Source organism: Coturnix japonica, chromosome 1, assembly GCF_054131305.1.
Source record: "Coturnix japonica strain WE chromosome 1, WE-NBRP24, whole genome shotgun sequence".
Classification (NCBI taxonomy): Eukaryota; Metazoa; Chordata; class Aves; order Galliformes; family Phasianidae; genus Coturnix; species Coturnix japonica.
Window position 1 is genome coordinate 164766528 of NC_140663.1, and position 25691 is coordinate 164792218.

At 40.7% G+C, this 25691-nt stretch overlaps 1 protein-coding gene across 11 annotated transcripts in view; it reads right to left on the reverse strand.

Moving 5' to 3' along the window:
* Positions 1–3103: 3103 nt before the first annotated feature.
* GRIA4 (glutamate ionotropic receptor AMPA type subunit 4) overlaps positions 3104–25691 on the reverse strand; it is a 210414-nt gene continuing 187826 nt past the window's right edge. Inside the window, exons 14-17 of one of the 11 annotated variants that reach the window (XR_014949138.1) lie at positions 19695–19809; positions 12768–12882; positions 10453–10587; positions 3104–4241 (exon numbers count right to left, since the gene is read on the reverse strand). Coding sequence is in view for 10 of the 11 variants with exons in the window: in XM_015852210.3 (XP_015707696.2) it covers positions 4077–4241; positions 10453–10587; positions 12768–12882 (415 nt within the window). In the remaining variant the exon portion in view is untranslated. Of the gene's footprint in view, positions 4242–8934; positions 9118–10317; positions 10588–12767; positions 12883–19694; positions 19810–25691 lie in introns of all 11 variants that reach the window. The other 10 variants (XM_015852212.3, XM_085556004.1, XM_015852210.3 and 7 more) reach the window with 10 other exon arrangements.

Genomic DNA, 25691 nt, shown 5'->3' on the forward strand with positions numbered 1-25691 from the left:
GGGTAAGGCCTTTGTAACTCTTTAATGCTAGTGGAAGGATTTGTATTGGTGAGCTAAGAGAGTGAATACTCTTTTTAGCCCTAACAAAAGGCTGGCTGCAATGCATGCTCCTCTGAAGGATACTGATAGTTTGCCTTTGCTCTAACTTAACAGATTGGTCCAGGTTCTAAGCTCAGCTGCACAAATAATAACACATATTTGCATCTGGGAATGATACTTGGAATATGTGTTGCTACAATTTTGAAGCCACTGTAAGTGCAGAGCTAAACAAATTTATTAGGAAGAATTTGAACTTAGGAAATTATTTTCCTATTGAGGGTCAAACCTCATTGAGGGAGAAAGTTGCTCAGAGTCACTCAGCCTCAGCACTGGGGATATTCAAAGTTTAGCAGGACTAATCTGGGCAATCTCTCTAACTTCCAAGTTGGATCTCTCTTCAGTGCATTGTAGCTGGAGGCCAGGCAGAATGGTATGGGGCACCGCACTGGCACCAGATGCCTATGTGAAGGAGATTGGATCAAGTTCTGCCACGTGTATTCTTTCAAAGGACAAATCTTGGAAAAGATGTGAATGACATTTGAGTAAATACCTTCATATGAATAGTATAATTTATTCAGTAGCCTCCTTTATTCATTTTTTCTCACTTTGAGCCAGTGATTGCCACAGTGGCTGAAACAAAACAGAAGCATGGAAAACAACTATTGTACTTGGAGGACAGGATGCAGCACAGCTGCCAACAGGAGCTGCATCACTGCTTCTTGGTGCCTTCTGGAAGCCCTGATCTAATGACAGATCCTTAGACCCTCTTGCCCATTGGACTAGAAACCAAAACATTCCTGAACCTGACCTGAAGGTGAGTCTTCCCACAGGTCATATTTCCTGTCTGTAGAAGGGAGGAAGTAATCTTCTGGCACAGATGCTCAAATGTCTTGGCAAGGAGAAACACAGAGGAGTGAGTAATGTGAATCTCTGGAGAAGGGTGAAAAGCAAAAGAAAAAAGTCTGAGGGATAGCTGAGATAGATATGTGAAAGTGGTCATAGGAGTCATTAAATGTTACCCCTTTGAATAAGATAACAGAGTAAGCTACTATGGCGAGGGTGGAATGATACTCCACAAATTATAGTCTGTTCTCTGCTGTACCAAGTTCCCATCAGGTTCTATTTTTTTAGCTTTATTTTTATTATTTTATTTTTGATTCATAACCATGGTATTTTATTACAGGCATCACAGTCTTCTCTTCACCACATCTAACCAAGCTTTCTTTGAGCAAAGCATTCCCTGGCCAAGGACAGGGCTTTGAAGTGGTGAGGAAATGGAACTCTTCCCCTTGTGGCTGTTGGCCATGTGCCACTCAGTGGGTCATGCTACCCTATGGCTGTGATGCTCAATGGAAAAACTGGTCGTGCTGTTCCATCGAGAATCCTCTCCATGGGAAGTCCTTGGTAGTTAATGATATCTCAAAGGACTTCAGGGTTTGGCTGTCAAGTGGAAACCCATTTAGGCTCCATGGGGTGACATTAAAAACTGCTGTGATGTGCCATCTGCTGAAAGTATAAAATAAATGCAATACATCAAGGAGACAGAGCAGGAGGTTAGAGGAGTAAAACAAGAAGACAGAAAAAATATCCCAGGACAGCAGTGGGACTTCTCACAGTCCTGAATGAAGGAAGGCTAAAGACAAAGTCCTAGAAAAAATAGACAGGCACAGTAGAACAGAGTAGACAGCATTTCTTACATTCAGTCTCCCAGTCTGTTCAGCCTCAAAGACCTTTTTTTTTTTTTAATTCAGCTGTAAAAAGATGTGTGAGAGAGTAAAGCTCACAGCTTTACTCAAACAGGAAAGTTGGACAAGTCACCATTCTGGCCACGGACACAGACAGTGCATAGTAACTCATGAATGAGATAAACATGCCAGTTAAACAAGGATATACAGTAGGTTGAGTCACAGCCATTCATTGTACAGTTAGATGCCCTTTCTCTCTGAAGCACCTGCACACTTCATAGTGATTATGCCTTAGGGGTAAGCATCACCTTATTTTCACCTTTGCCTGCATTGTCAGGATTTGTGTAAGAACTGCTCACCCTCAGCCTAGATTACAGTTAGTGGAAAGATACAGGCTTTTTGTGTTATGATTCAGCAGTTCAGTGTTTTAATGTCTGCTTTAAGATGAGATAATTCATTTTCATTTATTATTTCTCTCTAATAACTGTAAAGGGTGTCTGGAGTAGAGAAATTCATATCTATATATGATACTTGAACTGAAGCTAACACTTTGCTGCTTTATGCCTGTCTGTATTAGATAGAATGAATGTCATCTCCACAGTGCTTTTTTTATTTGTCCTTTGCTGCAGTTGTTGAGTGTTGCCCACCATTTGGAACCACTAGGCTCCGCTCTCAGCCTTCACTCCTTTTTGTGAGGGCCCAAAGGCGTGGGACCCAAGGGGAGAGCCAGCAACAGAGGCTGGGAAAACTGAAGCTATTTGAACATGACTACTTTGGGGCATTAGAAGCTGTGATTAATCCAAGTCTGATCTGATCTGCAGTCTGGACTCTGACATGGAGCTGCTGCACTGGTGCTAAGATTGGATTTGTAGACCACCACAGTGTCTAGCACAGCCAAGGGGAATGGCCATCACATGAGATGAATGATGGATGTGCCTTCTCCCATAGGCACTGAATTTGATTCAAATGGTGCCTAGTAGCCTTTCCCTGATGTCACTGAAAGGATGGATGATGAAGGCTGAGGTTGCTGGACACTGAGAAAAATCTACATACCAAGTCATTTTGAAAGATTACTTCCCTGCTCCCTAGTACAGCATCCTTTGAACTCCCCAGGGAACAAACACCATCACTAAATGCTTCCATAACTTATCAGTTTCAGTGACTACTAATAAAATACCTAGTGAATAAACATTGAACTACTCTGATATTTTGGAGTTCTGTCTCTCCAAGGGCTTCAGAGTACTTCACAGATGTGCACTCAGACCACATTAGATAAAGTCCTGCATCCTGGAGTAATTAATGAACCACTCTGTTTAGTTTCCCAGGTGACACCCCTACTTGTCCCTAACGATCAGAAAACAACTCAAGCTCTGGCGATATTATAAGAACGTTTGTTATTTTATTCTTTTTGGTGGGTACAAAAACCACAGTTTCTTACACAGAACAAGATTATAAATAATATCTGTAACATGAGTGACCCGTAGTCTCTTTTGATTCTACACTGCAGACTGATGATGTATTCTAAACATTTTTTTTCATTTTCTTTCTTGTATTAGACAGATGCGAATCTGTGGAACACGGAATGATGGAACAGAATGAAGGTAACAGCAAACAAGAGGATGACCAACAACCTTTATAAAAAAAAAAAAAAAGTCTCTGAATTTTATTACAGTGATGGCATTTTATATCAATTATTGCAATGAATTGTTCCCTAAGATGGTTAGAAAAAAGAATTGTGTTGTCCTCTACTGAATTTACATCAGTTAAAAAGCAAGCATGTTTCAGTATTCCTCTTTTTTCAAAGAAAATGTAAATAATTTCTTTATTTTTTTTTTTCACAGGATTTACATATTTATTATTTTCTTATCACAGTTTAGTGATTCATTTCTACAGCTGAACAGCTGAATATTCTTCCATTGTATATACTGATGTTCTGGAGACACAGGTTAGCATGTTCATTGACTTCTATAGCTATTTTTCTCTCTTTGTCAAGACAAAGACCGAAATGTCTTTTCTGAGCATGTTCTTCACAGTTTAATGCGCTAAATTGGAAAGTCTTATTAGTTTTTAGTCCACTCAAGTGAAATTTGTTGCTGTTAATACACCCTTCCCAGCCCCCTCCCCCCAAAAAAACTAAATTATGAATTTTCCTGATATAAAATCTGAGTTTGGGTTTCCGAGCTGAGCTCATGCACATTGTTGCTGATGATGACTGGCGCATTTGGACATACTTCCCTTTCTCAGCCAAATTATTAGTTCATCAATGACACTCCCATGTCGTTACAGTCTGTGCTGTGTTCCCATCAGTCACCAACACAGTTTAATTAAGGCACTCGATTATTTTTTTGGTTTTTATGGTAGGTCCGATGCAATTACAGCCAATCCTGAACTTTGTCTAATTGCAGTTCCAGAATGCACAGCCTTCGGGCAGTCGGGAGTCAATACGCGGCCATTTTCACCCACACTCCCCGTGATGGATAATCTGGCTTTGTTTCTTATGGCTTCAGAAAAGGTAAGCTATGATCAAAAATAAAGGAGAAGAGAAAAAAAGAGTGTTAGAAAGGTTCTTCTCTTCGAGAAAGCAGCGCACAGCAAACACCAAAATATTAAATTTTAGACATCTGCATTTTTTTTTTCTTTCATTTTAACGTTATAGTTAATAATAATCATACATGTAAAATACATAGCACACTATGGGGAAAAAGGCTCAAAATTCTGAGGGTAAATTTTATTACAATAAATCATTATCCATTTAAATATAGATTCCGAATTTGAACAAGAAATTAACAGAAGGAATATTTTCATGTAAAGTGCTTCAAACTATGTTCATATTTTGTGAAATGAGAGTCAAGACCTTTCATGAACCTGAAAGTATTAGCACCTTTGAATAAAGTCATGCACGAGTATTTGTAGACTGAGACCTTCAACAAGGTATTTCAAGGTAAAAGAAAACTAGTGAAAATTGCTTATAAATTGGTATAGCTCTTTCAGTTATCCTTGTGATAATTCTATGGATCAAATCTAAAGAAATTGTTGCTTCTACTCATAATGCATCCATTCACAAACCTCTTTCATATACATATTTTGCTGCAATCAGGGAAGGTAAAAACAAAGGAAATACAGTTCAATGAGGAAAAACACATTTTCTGTAGTTTTCTCCATTAGGACTAAATTTTCCAGAAGATGTAAAGTCCTGCCACCTCAAAATCATTACATTCTGATAAGTCAAGCAAAATATCTTGTTTAGAGACTGATTGCCTCAAACAGAAGAAAAAACATTTATAGTTATTCCATTTAACTTCAGCCATCCAAAAATAAGGAATCTAATCTAAGAGGGCTCTCTTGTAATGATAGAAAAAGTCAAGGTGCACCTGGCACAGCAGGCACCTGAACTACACTGTACTGAAACAGATTTCAAAGACACAGTGTTAAAATAATAATTAGTGGATAATTCTCATTTCTAGCTGACAGAAACCATACCCTATGCTACTAACACTTGTAACTGATGTGCAGGGATGCAGTCTGGAATACTGATTGGAAAAACATGGGATGCAGGAGAGTGCATTCACATAGGAGCAAAGGGATGACAAACATAAAATCATTTTATTTGCCTTGTTACTGATCTCTGTGTTTAGAGCTTTGTCCCTCTGAGCCCAGTTTCTCTTTCCAAGGTAGCAGTGAAATCCTAAGCTGAGATAAGGGAGATTCTTTAAAACTCCCCTTCTCTAGGAGCACCTCTAAGAAATGCACCATCTCATACTGCATTACTGTTACTAGCTCCTTCAAAGAAAAACTCTTACAAGTATAGCTGCCCTTATAGTACAGTAAGATATATATATAACAGCAACTTCTCAAATCAATTGCTGCAAAATTCTCAGGATAAGGCCCAGCTTACAAAGGGTGTTATGGCATTCTCCTCAAGCTGTAAACTTTGGCTTTGTTAACCATCAGTTGCAACATCCAAAGTAATCCTTTGAAAAGTCTCCCTGCTGCTGCAGTACTCTGTGGCAGGGTCTGTTACCAAGCAGACCTTGTCCTAATTTAATGGCTAGATATAAAAATCGAGGAACAGATAACGAGTGAGTGAGGACCCGGGCCCACACAGAGTTCTACTGAATACAAAAGACTTCAGCTACACTCAGCAGCAAATAAAAAACTACATTTGCAAAGCACAGATACAATGCAATGTGGTGGAACTCCACATGGTGCATGTCCTGTTGCAAATGTGCATCAAGGTTCGTCTGCCTGCAGAAATGCACAGAACGTGTTTTGGTCAATGGCAAGAAAAAGTCTTTAGCTGAGTTCTGGGGAGAGATGGGAGACCAGATCAGATCAGAATGCAGACTGGGTAGGAAACGGGACAGCCTACTCCAGATTTGGTAAATTCCCAGCTGATTGCCATTGGGTACAGCATCTCTCCATCCCTTTGTCACTGGGAAATCAGAGCTCATGTTTACAGAGGATATGTGAGCTATACCAAAGTTTATGTTTCTCTAGCTCTGCGGCTTTCTGGCCATTGACAACATGCTCACGAGAGAAAAACACTGAAAAAGGGATCTACAAAAAAAAAAAAAAAAAAAAAAAAAAAAAAGCAAATGAGAAAAACAATGTCCCAGCAGCCTTCCATGGAACAACAGAAAAAGCTTCAATAAGGCAACTCCTCTGCTCACAGCACAGGGTAACAACAACTCAGCAGCACACTGCAGGAAACAACCCAGACAGTTGACAAAGCCAGCAGGAGCAGGTCAAACTTGTACTCAGGAAGGTGCCATAAAGCAAACTAACCAGGTATGTGTCTGTGTTTTATTTCAAACTAAGCTGTGGGTAATGAGCCGGGCTAATACTGTGCTTGATTGCGCTGTTACAATTTCAGATTTATGGCCTGGCTTTAAAAATGGTTTCAGGAGAGGCTGGGATAAGAGGGAAGACTCTTGGTATTTGCTACAAATGTTAGGAAGACACTATTCAGTAAGTGTTCACAGTTAGTGATGTTAGCTTCAAGCTCAGCGGTAGTTAGCTTTCATATTAATGCCATTAGTTTTGATTAAACTAGTAGTTCACTATTCGTGTGAAAATGTCGACCTGTTCCCAGCAGGAAATAGGAATGTAGGGAGCTGATCTTCTCAGTCTATGTAATGTTAAGGACCCAGTTGCTGTTAGATGTCTCTAGTTGAGATGTCTCTAGCACCTAGGTCACCTGTGAATGTCTTTGCACACATACTGAAAATGAACGTTCAAATATTTCTACTGTATGAAATTGGATGTATATAAGTCAAGATAAATGCGTAACAGATTTCCTGATCTGTCTTTTACAATTTGGTCTTGTAAGTCATTCATTTTGTAATTTCATGTAAATATTATATATATTTGTATTTGTAAATTTTGTACTTAATATGGTCAGTTATAGCCAGCACAAGGTGGGAGCGCAAGTAAAAGCTGTGGAGCTGGGAGCTGACTGGTGAGTCTCATGGCCCTCTGAGGGCCATGTAAGTGGTGGTGGCTGGGAATGTGCCTCTGGGACAACCCCTTTGTCACTCATGAGATTGATGGGAAGAACCCAGCAGTGGCTTTTTCTGAGCAACTGAAGAGAAGGTTGTTGGCTCTGAAGACCACTGAAGAGTGGTTGTTGAAGGTGGTTGTCTGCATTGCTTCCAGACTATCGGGTTTACTGGCTTCTGAATAAATGAATATGGGAAAGCACTGCTCGGGGAAAGAGAACGGATTGCTCCCACTTCAGAGCATGCTTCCTTCCTGGCCAAGGGCAGATGCAATAGTCTGTCATCTCTTCTGAACATCTTTATCACACTTTTGTCTACTAGTCTTACGTATCCATTTTCTGCTGCCTCGCAGACTGATGAAGTTCCCTGTGGCTACTTGTTTCTTACTGGATTCAATTAGAAGAAAATAATAGTAATAGATGTTAATTTCCAAGTGGGTTATTTAAGCTGATTTCTATCAGTTCAACACATAAATAATTAAAACTATTTGATGTCAGCTTAAAAATAAGCATGTTGGTTACTCATGCAGGTTAGAACTGCCAAGCATCTTTCCGTATTAGCAAGTTTTAATTCTAATATGATCCCTTTACACCTCGGATAAATGAACACATCTGAGGTTTTGAGGTGCTAAATACAGACATATATCTGCAGAAATACGTGTGTACAGCACTGTGGCTCTGTGCTGCTGTGGGCTGGCAGAGGTCTATGAGCAGTGTGGGCAGGAGAGGGTACATGGATGGCACCACACTGCTGGTGAGTGTGACCTCACCTCAGCAGGCTGCCTCCCACAAGCATAAGCTCTTCTATGTCAGGTTCATGTGCTAACATTTCTCCAGTAACTAGGACAGCAAACAAGATAGGGAGAAGGAAGAATTTCTGGAGTCAATAAATATCTGCTCAAAAATCCAAAGCAATTTCTATTATTTTTTTTTCTTTTGAAATTTTTTAAATGCCTGCACTCTGAAATGTTTTTTAAATGTTATCAGAAGTTACCACTGGTGCAAAGATGAGTTTTCAATAAAATAAAATGCTGGTTTTAAAAAATTAGTTGTCAACATAGATTTGCTTATAAAAAGGCACTTATCATTGGAACTTCTTGACATGCACACATTGTTCTTTGTACTGGGCTAGGGATGCTCTCAGTGATGGGCACTAAAGAATTTCTAGGGAAAGGATTTTTTTTTCATAATTATTAAAATTGGATTATTTAATGGAATTGGAGAATCATAGAATCATTGAATGACTTGGGTTGGAAGGGGCCTTAAAGCCCATCCACTTCCAATGTAGGGTTGCCAATTGCAAAATCAAGCACTAGATCAGGCTGCCCAGGGTCCCACCCAACCTGGCCTTGAACAACTCCAGGGATGGGGCACCCAAAGCTGCTCTGGGCAGCCTGTATCAGGACTTTGCTTCTTTTTAAGACCTTTGTTACAGAGAGCAGGCAGTGAGCTTGGGATATTGTCACAGTAGTGACCACTGACCTGCACCCCTGGAGCCACAATGACACCTACTAAGCTGGGTGATCCATCAGCAAACTGATGCTTTGCTGTGCATAAATCAGGCACAGTAGGATAACGGGTTCCATGACAATGTGCATGTACCCAGGGCCATGAGTCATATATAAGAGGGAACCAAAGAAAACCGCACCACAACACGTTTGGGAAACTCCCCAGCCAGCGCATGCCAAGCCCCCCCTTACCGTGAGAACCCACCTATTCCTTGCAGCGCTCCAGCTACCATGCTCAAGCACCATGCTCTGCTCACTCTGTGTCTGCTCTGTACTGTATGGTTCGGTACTGTACCGGCTGTGCCTTTAGCCTGTATGCTCCTCGGGACAGGGACCTGTTATGTGCTTGGCACACTTCACCTATAGTACAGCGCCGTGTACTCCAGCGCTATGTGAATAATAAATAAAAAATAATAATTGCATCTCCATTTGATTCCCCTGAGTTTGTTTCTAGGTGGCAACATAACATTTCTATTCATCTCATTTTGCTTCATTTTTGTTTGTTCCTTCCTCTACAGGAATAGCTCAGTGATTTCAGGAGGATATAGCTGTTTGTTAGAAGAGGCAGAGATTGTTGGGGCTCAAGGGGGCTCAAGGTAGCAATGATATGGCAGCGTCCTGGCAGCACCCCTGTTACAAAGCAGCTAGAATAGCTTGGAAGCTATGGAAGAGTTATGTTTAGAAGCTGTGTGCCATTTCCAAAGGTCAGGAAGCTGATTTGACTATTTTACTAATGATTAGTTGGCAAGATAATCACTGCATGGATGAGATCAAATGCATTAGTAAACTACTCCTGAGTGCTTTCTAAGGGCAACTATGCAGGATGTAGCCCAGCAATTATCAGCATTTCAGTCCAAAATCACTGCATGAGCTTCTGAAAACTGTGAGTTCTGAGCAAGGAAAAGGGCATATGTTACCAAAAGCTGAGGACAGTAGTCCAAGTCTGTTCAGTTGTTAGTGAATTTTGGTGGTTATTATGTTGGGCAAAGCTTGACCTGAAGCAGGAGACTGTGGGGGTGGAGGGTGGGGAAAGCCACACAGTTAGCATAAAACACGTACTGAAGGGAGTGTGAAGGGTAAGGATGGTGAGGAGGAGGAGAAGGTAAAACAACATTTAGACTTCTTGTAACAGTGCCTTGTCTTCCATTAGATTAACTATGGTTCAGTGATGTTGCCTATCCTAAAGCCTCATTGTAAGGAAGATCCAGTTAGGGCCAACAGAGAATAATTAAAGTTTACATCAATTTGTCACCAGTAGAGTACCAACTTCTAGGAGGGCAGACTGGCCAATCAAGCAATTAAACACTGGCCCTCTGGATATGTTTTTTTAGGACCTCAATTTCAAATAGCTGTCGTCTCCCAACAGATTGAATAACATTGGGTTGTTATAAAAGTAATTTTTGTGTTAAGAATTTCTTGTAATGCAGATGTCTATTAGCAACATAGAATAGTATACTGTACATCTGCAGCCAAAAAAACTGAACCACTTTGCACTGAAGTTTTCCAAAATATAAAGCTCTGTTTAGAAGCAAGCACCACTAGACAGACATGTCACAACACTGCAGTACAAGATGCATCACCCACTCACTGTAGTAGGCCCTAAGTCCTACCCCTAAATTTTAATACTTTCGGTTCCATATACGTTGTAACCTTCTCTATAAGTTGCTAAATTCTGGGTATTCTGCGAGGAAGTTGGGATAAAAGTCTGTGCACTCTTTGCCACCTTCATTCGCTTCGCCTCTGCCCTGGACTTGTAACAGAACTCTATCAAAGCCACCAGCATTGCCAAGCCCAAGCCTCCAACCAGAATGTAGAAGACTCCAGCAACGTTGCTGAGACTCAAGGCACTCGTCTTGTCCTGGGGAAACAGAAGCAACACCGTTAACTCCAGCATCCAGATCCCTGCAGCACAAGCTACACATTCAAGCATTGGAAATAGAAATAAACAAGAACATTTAGTTGAAATTAAGTGACCATCGCTTACATGCTTCTCACGAAACTTTACCTATTGGGATCTATAAAATACATTTTAAGCACCTACTTCTCCTGATCAACATAGAAGTATCATAAATCTATTGCCAGTATATCAGGATGCCATTGTTTATTTATTGCCAAGGATTATTTCCACTAGCTGGAGAATTAAACAATGACACATCCAGTCCTTGTTAAGGCACATTTTAACACTGGCATCAAAATGCATTTACACAAAGCTCTTCAAAAGCTTTTGAATACAGAAATCCATTTACATTAAACAAGATTCTGCTTGATCTTCACTAAAAGACAATTTTCACTTGAGATAGCCATTGCTGTTATTTTAAAAGATCCAGCCTGACTTTCTTCTAAAAGGTAAAAATAACAAGTGAGGCTTAAGTTATTGGAAGAAACACTTCTTGAAAGTGCACACTGTGCCATACACATCATCATATCTTTGCCTCTTACTACTTATTGTATTTTGTTTCTGTTCTATTCCAAATACAGATCTGGAACATGCCCATGGACTACTAAGGCTCTGCAGTTATACAGTTTCATAAAAAATGATTTATTAAACCTTACAGAGTACTTATAATTTAGAAAACCATTACACAACATTCTCCAACAAATTAATAAATATACAACATCTGATAAACAATCACCGTTTTAGACTTACTGTTGTAAATAATTATTCTACATTTCTCTATACTTCACTGCTTAGTTATGATTTGCATATGTTATGATTTGAAATCCATGTGCATTTTAAAGCACAGTTCTCAAGGAACTCTCTCAGGATTGACTCCCATATACTACATTGTGTGCCTTAAGATACTTATAAAGCTATATTCTTATGCAGACTATATAATCTTTACCTAAAGTAAGGAGAGTACTTAACTTCCAATTATAATTTGTATGAAAAATTAACTTAGTCTCAATTTTTTGGTTTAATTTAAAGAGGCACTATTAGTTGTGCAGTCAGGAGAACAGCACAGTAGCAATTCCCATGGATGTAAAGAGGCATTCTGGTCAGAGGTATTCAGATGGAGTTCTGCTTTGTCTATATCTTTTTAGCTGGCTAAGAGGATTCTGAATGCCTCATACATGACTTATTTCCTCTGGTGATAGTTGCTAACATGGTCCTAGGGAACAGGGAGCAGTCAGGGCTGGGAAGGATCTGATCCAAAGAACACTGTGCATTGACGCTTTCTCATCCATGCTCTATGTGTGCTCTGCAATCCTCTTCATGGTTTTCACTCCTTTCTCCAAACCACTTGCAATAAAAAGCAAAATGTGTAGGGCACGGGCAGTGAACAGTCATGGCTCTCAGGCTGTCTTCCCAGCTCTGGGTATTACAAATGCATGTCCAACTCCAGCACACAGAGCTGGCACTGACTGTGGTGCACCAGAGAAATGCCTGCTTCTGGGCTTGCCCCCAGGGGAAATGTCAGTCTCCACTCCCCAAAGCTGCAAGGATTACTTTGGGAATGGACTAGGGTAAATTTAAGAAGCAATAGAAGGCAGTGAATTACTGAAGACTTTCACTCCAAGCCTCAAGTCAGTATTTCCTTGATTCCTCAAGGATCCAGAGACCTCCCTAATGGGATCCAGGCACAGCCATCCTCTGCACAGAGAGCAAAGGAAAGTTTAGTGCTTCCTCCTGTTTGAAAATAGGAAGCCAGCCAGCTCTGAAGGGAGAAAATATGGAAGAAACCAAGCTATACAGCTCCTGGGAGCAGAGGGGGACAGAGCATCCCCCTAGGCAGGATGGAAAAATACAACTCAATCTGCCTCCCTCAAAAAAAAAACAAACCCTGCCTTATAATTTGTCAATGGCTGCCCTGAAAAGATAGGAGGGTACGGGGCGATTTAGGGTGATTTATATTGCTGAATACTTCAAAAAGAAATAGTGCTTCTTTAAACTAAACCATGACCCCCATCAAGATGAGGCCAAGCCAATTCGCTCAGTGAGTGTCTACAACTGCTTATTTTACTTCTAAGTAATTTTGTTCATTACTCCCTTTACTGCTTTGTGAACACGATAGTAGGTCCCGAACTGCAGCGACTGACCTTACTTCCAGAGTCCTTGGGTCCACATTCACCTTTATCGTACCACCATTTGTTTTTCAGCTTGTCTAAGACGCCTGCCTCACTGAGTTTCAAAACGGCAAGGTTTACAGGAGTTCTTCACGTGGAAAATAACATAAATAACATTATATATGTTATTTTATGTTATTCAAGTAAAACTACATAGAATCGCATTGCAAAGTGACAGAGCAGAGGCCACAGTGGGTGCTATGTCATGTACTGTTGGCCCAGGTTTAGAGACAGACATACGACCGGGACCTGCTCCATCGCTTTAGGTAACAGGCACATACTGCTGGGGAAGATTTGTAAATAAATGGTATGCAATTACTGTGAACCCAAAACTATTGGCTTAAACACATTAACAACATAGCCTCCAGAGACATAATACAATACAATTGTATATATGATTTAAGAAACATATTGTGTTCCTTGCTTTTGATCCATTTGTGTTTTGCAAGCATACAAACTAGTGACATGACTTGGCCATAGCTATTTCATTTACTGCCCTCAAAATGAAGCTGGCAAGAGAAGAAGCAACTCCTGACGGCTGCCACTACAGCCCCTGGCATCGACCTGCCCTCTCTCTGAGTGCCCACTGCCACTGCCCTGTGCCTCTGCTGAGATCACCACTACCAGGATTGCATTTCTGTATCCTATTCCAACATTTTTTTTCAATCTCAAGGCTTTTCTTTCAATCTCACTTATTCAAAAAAGTCCTCGAGGGGTCCCAGGTTGATTATTAATTACTGCTTGGGGTGTCTTCTCTTCCTTGAGGCATTTGCTGTGGGCGACACAATGGAATTCAACATTAAGATGAAACCTAATCTTATGCCTCAAAGCCTCGAACTGCTATGATAATGCCCTGCTTCATGTGGTTGCAGCAGTCTATTTTCTCAAAACCTATCAAATGATTAAGCCTTATTTTCCATACCTTCTGCTTTGAAACACTGTTTAATTCTTAACGTGATAGGCATATAGTTATCTATTTATGTGCAGGTGTGCATGCAAATACTGTATATATAAGAGAAGGAGGCAGATAAACAGAAGCAGCATGTGATATATAGGCTGCTGGTGATAACGGATGACACAGAGACTGATCTTGTGTGTGCCAGCAGATTCCTGTGGTACCATTAATCTCTCATAATGCACCATAATCCATACCCTACTAAAATGTCAACTCATGAATTCAAAACTTAAAATAAAAATAGACAGCACAGTGCAAACATTAATTGTTACAGAGCAATTGAGTTGACTAAAGTAAATATTTGAAAGAGAAAAGGGGCTCTTATTTACATTCTATAACTGGTTTCACTGAAATCCCCGACAGTTTATATATACATATATTTGCGTATGTATTAGCATACATATATTTCATCTACACATAAGAGCTCCTGAAACTTGTTTGCAGCCATTAGCTCAAGGGATCCTGGTTTTCAACATTTTCTGGCTACTCTTTGTATATATTTGTATACAGTGTGAGCTTTACCTCACTTCAGCATTCCAACCAAAAGTTATGCCTGTCCAGGCTTCTCTGTAGTTAAAAGAAAAAGCTGGGTTGAGCTACCAGTTTTAAGGGAGGTTAAAACGTACCATCCATATTTACTTGTGAGGAGGCCTCAGTGTTGCATCAAAATGACAACTTTTGACAGCTACAGCTGGGTGAGAAAATCCCAAGGAACTCTCAAGCAATCTCCTTAAATAAAGGAAATGCTTCAGCCACTTTCCAAATCTCACACGCTCAAGTTCATATGGAACAGGGTGTTGCTAGCATGGATTTCTCAATCTTTTTCAGCATTCAAACTTACATTTTGCCTTCAGGCTCCTTGGCATCAGGTTGTGCAGGCTGAAAGAGGGATGTGCAAGTCCCTGAGGGAAAGAAGCGGGCAGCAGCTTGAGATGCTGGCATGTTGCCTGGCAATATGATCCTCTGTTTGCTTTGAATACAAGTGCGAAATAATTAATATTATCTGGATAGCCCTCATCTGTGACTTGCCATGCACAGGCACTGAGGCACATTTCAGTGCTCCCAAATCCCAGCCGTGTAACAGGACTGGTTGTGAAAAGGGTTGGGAACATCTGGGTACTGTTCTTACACAGACAATCAGAAGCTTGTGAAGCTATTGCAGACTAAACTGATTAGAGTGGTGCAATAACTGGGGCTCTGTATTAACTATCAAGAGCAGCAGCATGCTTGAAGTCAGAAGACAGATGCTTCCCAGACATTTGTTTTGCCCAGCACTGCGTTTCAGGAATATATAACCCAATACCGGCAGGGATTTTTTCTTTGCCACTGTAATTATTTAATGCCAGCATTTCTGCACTGTCTCTGCAAAGAAGCTCTCTGGTTTTCCTTGGGAAGAGCAATCAATTTCACGCTTAAAACCACAGTACTATCAACAATAAATAACTGAATGCAATGGTGAGCACAGATGAGGCAATTCACTCCTACTCTCCCCTGAAATACAGCCAGTCATGCCTCAGAGGGCAGGCCCTTCTTCCTCCTTTCCACTATTTTTGCTGAATCTCATCCTGAATCCCAGAGTAAATCAGCCAGGCACGACTGGACAAGTTCACACTCAAACCAGTAAGCGAAGCCCAGCTGAGTGGCTGCGGATTTGAAAATAAAAACTTCATCTTTCTTTTTTCAGAACACCAGCATATATACCTGCTTGCAGTCAGAGGAAGAGAGATTGCCAGTGTGGTGACTTCTGGTGTATTTTGGGCTGTTTTTGCTTGGTTTTAAACTTTAGCAGAAGATTTTCAGCAGCTGCCATGGGAGATGAATGCCCACATCGCCTCGGCTTTCAGGGCAAGCCGACTATCTATGATATCTTTCCTCCTCTGAAAAACTTCTCTCCCATTAAGTATCATTTTGATCATGCCAGTTGTGCATTACAATGTTTTACTACAGTGCTCACACAACTGGTTGCTGAATAGTCCCACTGATATTATAAGGAGGAGAAATTAAGAATATTTATGATCTAGTGTACACAAGCAAAAGCAATCTCCTTGAATCATATACTGAGGATATATTCAGCATTTAGAATTAAATCTCCCATCAAGTTCAGTCTTTTATGCTCAGTATTACAGCAGAAAATGACAACACATTTTCCTTTTTCTCAGTTTGTTTAGCAGTTTTTGAATTATGAATGCTGGGTTATATTTTCAACTGAAGTAAACTGGCAGAATTAATGAAAATCAGTGTAGTTTTTCCATTGCACAGTTCCTGAGAATCACCCTTATATATATACATACATACATACATATATATATATATATATATATATATGTATGCATAATCCATCTATCCAAATCCACAGAAGGATAATTTTTTTAAAAAAAATACATAACTACAAAAGCATTTGTATATAGAGACAAGTTTGTCCCATTTAGCCACAGTGCAAAAATGCTATGTGATGTAGCATAGGAGACCATGCTCTTCCATATGCTGAAGACGGTGGTGGCACAGCCTGACCTGAGAGCAGGGACAGTGGTTTTCAACCTTCTCAACATGTCCTCAGTCGCCCCTCTTGGCATCTTCACATCTTGGATGTTCCTCCCATCCTGTCCTCCATCACTTCCATCACTTACTTGGAAGGACTTTTAAGAGCCCAAGGCTGAATCTGGTGCCAGCAACTTCAGCAAAATCAAAGTGCCTTAAAATGACATTAATGAAGTTCTGAGCTCCTTGTGTACAGGACAATGAATGGGAAGTTATAGCATTTGAATTATAATGCTGAGTGATTCTGAAACTAGTACAGAATGCTAGGAGACAGGGATTGTTTAAAAAAGCAATCATACGTATGCTTTAGGAACTTTTCCATTACCCACTCAGGGCTGATCCATTAATTTAGTGAAAGGTCAGCCTCACCTGCTGAATGAAAAACAAGAGCTCTGCATTCTCCTGAGGCTGCCAACAGAGAGAGAAGGAGAGCTTCACCAGCACAACATTATTCAATCCAGAACTTTATAAAAACTCTGAACTTTATAAAAATATAATGTCAGTTTAGATATAGCTTTCCATGGACCAAATGGATTTGATGCTGGCATGCAGCTGAAATCAGAAGTAGTACTTTCAGAAGCACTCAAATGACTGACGGATCTTAGACTTCCCCTCAAATATGACTTTCTTCTGAGGTCACTAAGCCATGGGGGAAAGCAAAGATATGTACCCAGCTGGTAACACAGTCTTCTGAGGGAAACTGGAAATTGTGGTTCACACTACAAACTTCTTTCTGAATTTTGGAAGATTGTTACTTAAGGGGAATGATGACAGGAGAGGGTACAGATAAGTTTTTAAAAGCGCAGAATGGAAGTAGAAGAAATCTTGGTTTGCAGAGTAACACAAACCTGTAGAGCTCTCATGAAACTCCCTGATTTCTAAAATCCTATGTGTTACAATGGAGAAGGTTATTCTGGGTTTAGATACTCAGGTCAACCTCAGAAAATAACAGCATGGATGGCCAATTAAGATTAGGTGCTCTGCTGCTTTCAGTACAAGAAGAATACTCATATTGTTCATCATTACAATAGGAAGCTCTGTAATTTGGGCCAGAGCTACTAACAGAGCTCAGACTTTGATCTTTCTAAATTCACAAACAGAAAAGCAGCACTGTCTAGGTTCAGGATCTGTTGGCAGTTGTCAGGTTTGAAACAGAGCTCAGTGTTCTGTTATTCCACTACCAATCAATTCACAGCATATAAAATTAAAATATTTAGAGCTCCATTAATTCAACTAAAATGATCTTATTGACCTTAATTGATCAAATTCTACAAGACTGTCACTGAAGAAGGAAATGAATTTTGTAGATGATAAATGGCTAACCAACAGTTTGGGAAGTCGGAGTTGATGCAGTTTAAAAACAAGAAGACCAGATGCTGCTGCAGTGCAGAATCTGAAGAGCAGAGTAATGTGTATTCATCTCTATGATCTGTCCATTCCTCCTGAACAAGATGCTGTAGGCACACGGTAGACCAAAGTCACCAGGATTCCTCTCAGCAAATACAGTCCTTATGCACAGGTCTGGCTATTCTTTCCGCTGTGCAAAGGAAAAAAACACAAATGCTCCTGGTAGGCTGTCTGTAGTCCTAGGACCACATGTTGAGCTCCATCACGTTCCTTATTCTTAGCTAGCAACATCTTGCCCACTCTATTTTCTACTCCATCAAGAAGTCCCACCTGTGTCACCTACTTTCACTGACAATGCATTCCTACCTCTCTCCGGCACTCACAGATCTTCCTAGTTTCTCCATGAATTATGCTCTGTCTTTTTTCTGTTTCTTTTTTCTTTCTTCTGTTACTCGCCATCTCACCAAATGTGCTTCTCCGGCATCTTGCAGACACAGTCCCTGGTCCAGCCCCGCTGCTCCCCTTGTGCTGCTTTGTGACTCAAGCCACGAGTAAGTTAAAATCTTTGGTTTTCTACCTAAATTTACTTCATATTTCAATCACAGTAGATTTGTGAGGAGTATATTTTTAAGAAAATTGAGATCTTTTTTAATTACAAGACTCCTTGTCTGTGACTCTTTAAAAAATTAAATACCTGCTCCACTCCCAGTAATGCAAAAATTCAGGGTGGGGTGGATTTTATCATAGTAGCAACATGGGAGATTCATGGTTCACATGTCAGCCTTCTTAAAAGACACTGGCGTCTGCTCCACTTGCACATAAGTGCTATAGAGTCTAATATGCCTATGCACTTTGGAACAGAAAATAGAGACCATTTTTGAAACTGTGACTGCTGGCAAGCAGAGCGGTGGGAAAAAAATAGGTAGAGCGGTAGGATTGAAGGTAAAGTGAAGAGCATTGGGACAGCAGTTCTGGGTGAGTGCAGCGCAGCCCGAGGGGTGGTCCCTGAGGACAGGACACAGCATGAAAGAGCAAGGGAACTAAAGGAGGAGAGAAAATAGATAGAAAAAATATATGCAGGCAACTGTAAAGGAAGCTACATAAACTGTGTATGACAAATCTGTCAAACTTAATAATCTGTGTCTGACTAGCTCTGTGCCTGCACTGTTACTTTGTGCACTGTTCTCTTATATATTGCTCACACACAAGCACATAAGTATTAGTACATGCTGCCTGGCAGTGAAGGGGCATTTTCGATATCTTCATCCTTCTCTACTACCACAGATGTGGTAGTTTCACAGCCCAAAAGGAAGCTGTGATGAGGCCATGAAGCAGAGGCACTGGCCATGTGGAAGATTTAGAAAGGAAGGAAGAATAAGGTGTCATTACCACAGCCTAAAACTCAGAAGTGGTGAAAGGCTGTGAATGCCACAGCAGAGAAGGTTGTAAATTCTGGGAAATTCCTGACTAATGGATTCTGCCAAGGGAACCACTGAACATTTCTGTTTGCTGGTAAGACATCATAAACATGTCCATGCAAAGATATTTCAGCTGAAATTTGCCCACCCACTTTGGCTACTCATGAGAAGATCACAATTCCTACCAGTTTTGTTTGTGTGCGTATGGGCCCTGCACTAAATTCCTTCTAGGAGGCAGTCACACTGATTTGCACCCTTTTTCTTTACTGTACCTGAAAATTGTTTTGGGGAGTATAATGTAAGTGGAAAATAAGCCTTAGCTGGTGTTTGTTCCTGAGGGTTTCAAGCTGCTTGTTCACAAGAGAAAGCTCTGAAAAGGCTCATCATGATCTCAAAAGGTGCAGATTTCTGAAAACTGGCAATAGATCTCATAGCAGGGAGCGTTTTAAGAGTTCCCTTTGGGATGCTTAAACAAATGCAAATATTTTTGCTTTGACAGTAATTGCATACACCTAGGATTCAACTGCAGGTGCCGGCAGTGCCGTGATAGTGGAGAAGCTATTTTGGTTCTGGTTAAACCCCAGCAGATGCACCAATTACTTCACATACTGTTTACCCGCTTTTGGTGACATTGAGGCTAACCTTGGAGTCACCTCCCCCGCTGCCACATTCTCCTTTGTCGTACCACCATTTGTTTTTCAATTTGTCCAAGAGGCCTTGTTCATTCAGTTTTAAAACTGCGAGGTTAACAGCATTTCTTGAAACGATAAAACATATTTTGTAAGAAACTGCACAGCTGTTAAGATGTTAGAAGGAATGAGGACTTAAGCTGTTCATAAGCTTGATCCACACACTAAATAAACCTCTCATTTCCATATTTCAAAGTCCTTTGCAGCGTATGTGATTGTAGTTACCTTCAAATATGAAAAATGTATTTCCTGTCTAGAAAAGATTTTCAGAATGGCTTGAATTTTAACAAGAAAATTCTATCAACCAACCAAAAGAGTTTTTACTATAATGATGATAAAACTCTGTCTGGAATTGCAAACAATTTACACAGATATATTTGAATCTGTATTTAGAAAATTTACTTAGCATGTTCCTGGGTTGCTTTCTTGATTAGATGGGAAAAATCCATCCCCATGTCCTACACAGGCCAGACCCAGCTGACTTAGGTTAGGCCCTGTCAGTTACTACACCTCTTACAGATTTGACGTAGAGTAAGTATGTGATTGCATATGGCACTGGGAATCCTAGTTCTGGTCTGTGGATCCAGAGGCAGCAGTGAGAAGGATGAGGTGCAACCAAACCCAGTTAGCAGCATGCATGCTGGCTGCTGGCAATAGGAAATGATGGGAAAATGGTCTGGGAGCAATGGCATCACATTCTTGAGACACCATACATCTCCAATGGGAGAGAAAGTATTTGACCTGGTAACTTGACTACTGCTCTTCAGGGACAAGAAGTTGAGGAACACGGAAGTTTCCTATTTAAATGTGTTTAATACAGTTTGTCTGAAGTTTCAGTGACTGCTCTAAGGACATCTGTGCGTTCAGCATGCAGGTAAAAGAGCAGTTCCATTGTCTTTGCACAGTAGAGTCTTAGCTGAAATGCAAGACTGGGTCTAGCTCTGTCCCAGGGACTTCCTGTTCCTTGGGAGAGCAGCACGACTCCTTCAGCACTGGTGTTGGTGAGGAAGGGGGAGATGGAGGACATCTTGGAGACAGGACAGCTAGGCAGAAACTCAAGCACTAGGAAGTCAGCACTGAGCTCAGCTGGAGACACAAGTTGGTGTTGGGCACATCCTGGTGACTTCTCCCTGAAGGGTCTGCATGCACTGCTCTGTCACTGCATAGAAAGTGATTCCTCTATTACTAGAAGCACGCTGACAAAGGCACAAAGGCCAAAAGGGGCTCCATGACACAGTGCCTTCTATCTCGAGTTTAGTCCTCTTCTTCCAGGTGAAAGAATCACCATTTTGGGTCTGTCCAGGTTTTTAACTCTTTCCAACATGAAGGCTAACAAGAAGCATCATTTCTATCTGACATGAATGTAAGGCTGACAGGACTGCATGGAAACTCAGGCAAAAGAGGGGCATGGCTGGCCCTAAGAGGGGGCTGCTTCTGCCCATGCTTTGAGGTTTTCCTTTTGTGTCCAGAGAACACTGAGATTAGATGGCAGAGGGCAGACATCAGAGATCACCATACGAACCCTGTGAGGGGTTTCATACAGGAGTTACAGTGCCTATATGGCATTTTAAAATCAGTTGACAACTGATCTGTCAAGGAACTTACACATTTCCTGAGGAAGCTTTGCACTTGTTTAAAAGTATAACTTCCTATCCAGTAATTCATAATAAATAACATCTCAGTTTCGTGAAATGCCTGTAGTGCTCCCATGCCTATCAGACATGTGCACTGCTGCTCATGCATGTCTGCCCAGGCTTGTCTGTGGATGTGCATAGACATGGAACAACGTTATCTTATCCTTGAGGCACAACACATCTCTAAAAAGAGAGAAGTACCTGTTCTGGTAGCTTAAATACTGCTGCTCTTCAGGGGCAAGATAAATTGAGAAGCATGGAGTTTCCCTCTTAGAAGCTATTCAGCACTGCCAAGATCTTCCTGTCAAGAAATATTTGTATCTTAATGACATCTTCCTTTCATCAATTATGAGAGGACAGGACACCTTCAGAACTCTTGCAGAAAGGTTGGGGAAGAAAGATCCTTTGGTGACAGGAATCCAGTAGGTCTTATGGCACCAGAAGCCAATGGGAATTGTAATTCACCCTCACTGGAGACGGTTGGTCTCTTGTCCATGAAGATACCTTCTGGTGTTAGAGTGGAAATTTTTATCTCCCTCATTAGGAGAATTATTCTTGGCATACATGTATGGACTGTGGTATTCCACAGCTCATGGAGCGGAGCATTCCTTGCATCACTGACCCTACTTTTGGGATCAGTGTCAACTTTAGGACATACCTCTATTTCCTGGTAACAGCTTTTTGTACAGCTCTTGCTGGATATCACAGTGGTTACATTTATAAGAGATTTTCATACAGATAAATTGTCCCTGAAAGTGCAAATGAGAACTCTAGCCTGTTATGGGACTGGCATCAGACAGCTCTTTGTGGATAAAGCTTTAAGGGGAATTTAGCAGCCAGGCTGACAAATGTGATTTTGTATAAGAGCTCTAATTATGGTTTGCACTCCAGAGGGAGAGGAAAAATAACAAAATTGGAATGAAGTTGTTAATTTGTCCCTTTTGTTCTTGGAAGCGATTGCTTTTGAGCCAGTTATATTTACTACAGATTTTTCCTACTCAGCTTTTTGTTTCAGAGCTTTTTGCCTCTTTGCCCCCTTCAGAAAGACAGCATTGTGGTCAGCCCTGACACTAAATAGCCACCTTTCTAATACACTAAATGTAAATTTAACTTTTGAAAGGGCTTCAGGACTTAGCCATAAATGAAAATTATCCTAGAAATACTGTTTCTTTGAGGAGGATCAACACTACTTATTCAGAAAATGGCTTCAATACAAAGCTTGAGCTGCCTACAGAGTCAGTGTCAAAACTCCTGCTCCTTTCAAGGGAAACCAAACTAAAGTCTACTTTAGGGCTGTTGTGTCTAACTGTCACACTGGGAAGCAATAACATAAATAGCTGCCTTGAAAGTGCTATAGATGCAGGAAGGAGCGATCATTCCCTAAAGGATTTAATGTGTCTCAAGGAACATTACCAATGCTCCATTCCATGAGTCACATAAGCATGGTCCTGTTTTTAGGCAGATTGGCTGCCTTATTAGTCTATCTGTAAAAGCATCTTCAGATTATTTCCTCTAAGCTACTTTTTTTTTTTTTTTTTTTAAAAGTAAGAAGACTGAAGCTCATTGAATTAGACAAAGTTCTTCTGCTTTCATACAACTTAGGAAAGTTTTTATTCCATCTTAATATTACTTTGAGTTGCCTTTTCAGCACTGTAAATATCTTCAGACTTCAGAGTTTTTCAAGCTTTTCAAATTAATGTCTACTTTGGCCTTTTACATGGCTATTTAAAGATGAATAAAAAAATTCCAGGCAAATTAGCACTGACTTCTGTCCAGTGCCCTGAATGTCAAACTTAAGAAATTCAGTGATGTGTGGATAAATGGTGGGAGTAACCACAGTTCTCTTAAGGTAGCCAAATACTTTGTCATCTAATCAGGGATGTGCATGAATGGATAAATTAGATTTGTATCTTATAACAACGTAAGTTTTTGTGTTTATTTTCAATGTTAGAGGGGGAGTGCTTGCCAACTGTTTGAATTTATCTTTCAAAACATTGAAGATTATGAAAGAATATTTTTCCACAGTGTTGTAGAGAAGCTGCAGCTGGTTGATAGTAATATTAGAATAATAAATAAATAAATAAAACCCATTCATGAGAGGGTTATTTAGTAGGGCTATTAGCCATATCCATAGACAGTTTCACAGCACAATAGAGAAATGGAAATAAAAAGGATGACGACGTAAATGTGGATTTAGCCGCAATAATTGCTCTGAAATTATCGGTATTGTTTATAAATGTAACATATTATTGTCCTCATCATGTCTAGTAGGCCATGTAAAAACGGGTTAGTTTCACACTGCTTTCTCTGTTGCTTTGTTATCCAGGTCCACTGCAATATGTGGAAACAACTTCCTTCTGGTCAGCAAAACACAGAGAACAATGCTGTATCTCACATATAAATGCTCTGACTGAGACCCTGGTAAGTGCAGGGGTTTCTATGTTGAAAATTATATACCTAAGACCTCAGAGACCCCAGGTTAGATCACTCATGAGCTTCCTGGAGAGTGCTTCATTCTGCCACAGATGAAGGCATTTTGAGACTTGACTATCTGTGGCAGAAATGTTGTTCTTTCATCATTTAAAAATAGGGCTGAATCCTTAATTCCACACTTAGGCCAAACTGCCATTGAAGAACAATTTTGTTTATCAATACAGGAATTGAAAGCTCTGCAAGAGTAAGAGTTTAACAGTAGAAAGCAGACAAGTGCTTTAACAAGTTACTCTTAATCCTTGCTGTCATTGAATGATCTTGCACTTTCTATTACTCAGAAGGAAATGGAGTCCTTGTATGCAAATGTCATGCTAATTCAGCCCAAACTGCACCCCTCTGCATTACAGCTATTCCTCATTTCACTTTTACACGAGTGCATGGACAATGACTTCAGTGTATGGATCACAGCTTTCTGTAGGCTGCCTACAGATCTACAGTGTGAAAAACTTGATGAGAATTGAATCATTCTCACTCCATTAAAATCACTTTCCACCTCCTCATAAATAAATAGTTGGAAGCTGTTTGAAATGCTAATCAGCGTCACTTGTTTTGAAGAGCCTGCTTGTGCCACCTGCGGATATGCTTTTCATAGTTAGCAGAAGATAAAACTGCACAGGAAGGTGACAGAGCACCTACACAGCCCTTTCCAAAATAACATCTATGAAACTGGACAGTGATAACTTGTTTGCTATCCAAAAGAATGGCAACATGGTGCTTGCCCAAAGCTCTGGGAATCTGGCAGAGAGGTTTGCTTAAACTTCCAATGAGTTTGGGTCACAACAGCTGTTAGCAGACAACTCATCTGTTGGACTTCAGTCTATATAAAGCAGTCAGGCAGGCATTATGCACAAACACTATGGTGCACAGTACTGTGGTACCCAGTAATTGCATGCTCAGCTGGAGAAGGGGTTGATACAGACATACAAAGGTCCCTACACCATGTGTCAGTGAGGCAAAGACCTGAGCCAGGGACCACAACAAGCAGCAGGGAAGTACAGGATGGCTTGTGTGGGAAGATCATTCAGTTCCTTCTCCTTGGTGTGGGCAGGACAGCCACACACTAGATTAGGTTCTCTAGGGTACCATGCAGCATGGTCTTGAACACCACCAGGGGTCGGGCATCTATAGCTTCTCTGGGCAGGCAGCCTGTGCCAGTGCCGCACTGCCCTCTGAGCAACTAATTTCTTCCTAATATCTAACCTAAGTTTCCCCTCTTCTAGCTAAAAATTGCTCCTATTATCATCATCCTATTAGTACACATCCTGAATCAGGAGTGGGCACTGCTGATAATCTGAGACAGCCATGGGGGAACAAGTCAGGAGAGAACACCAAATGCTGCCTAGTGCAATGCTTCAAGTATCGTTTTCTGCACAAGTGGTCATTTGAAGGAACCAGAAATGAGCACATGAAATGCATCCTTCATGGTAAGGCCACTCCTGTTTTCAACAGTCAGATGCTCAGAGCACCAATACACTGTGCTCTGAGACCTTCTTCTGAGGTAGAAAAGGATCTCTCCATCCTGATTAGACTTGAACAAGTATGCGTGGTCTCAGCCACAGCTGCTCCTCAAATTCTCAGAAGCACAATGGTTATGGGATGGATGGAAATCACATCCCTTAGCAATACTCAACACCACCTGCAGAAGTCATTTGGAGAGTCAGCCATGGCCTGAGCACATTTAGCAAACAGACTTTCTCCATGAAGCTAGGTCACAGAATACCCATTTTTGAATAAGAAATGGCCTAAAGTCACATACAGATCCCCAGGTACTCATTATAACAAAGGCAGGATCTCTGCTGGGAGCATTTAACAGCAATTTTTTA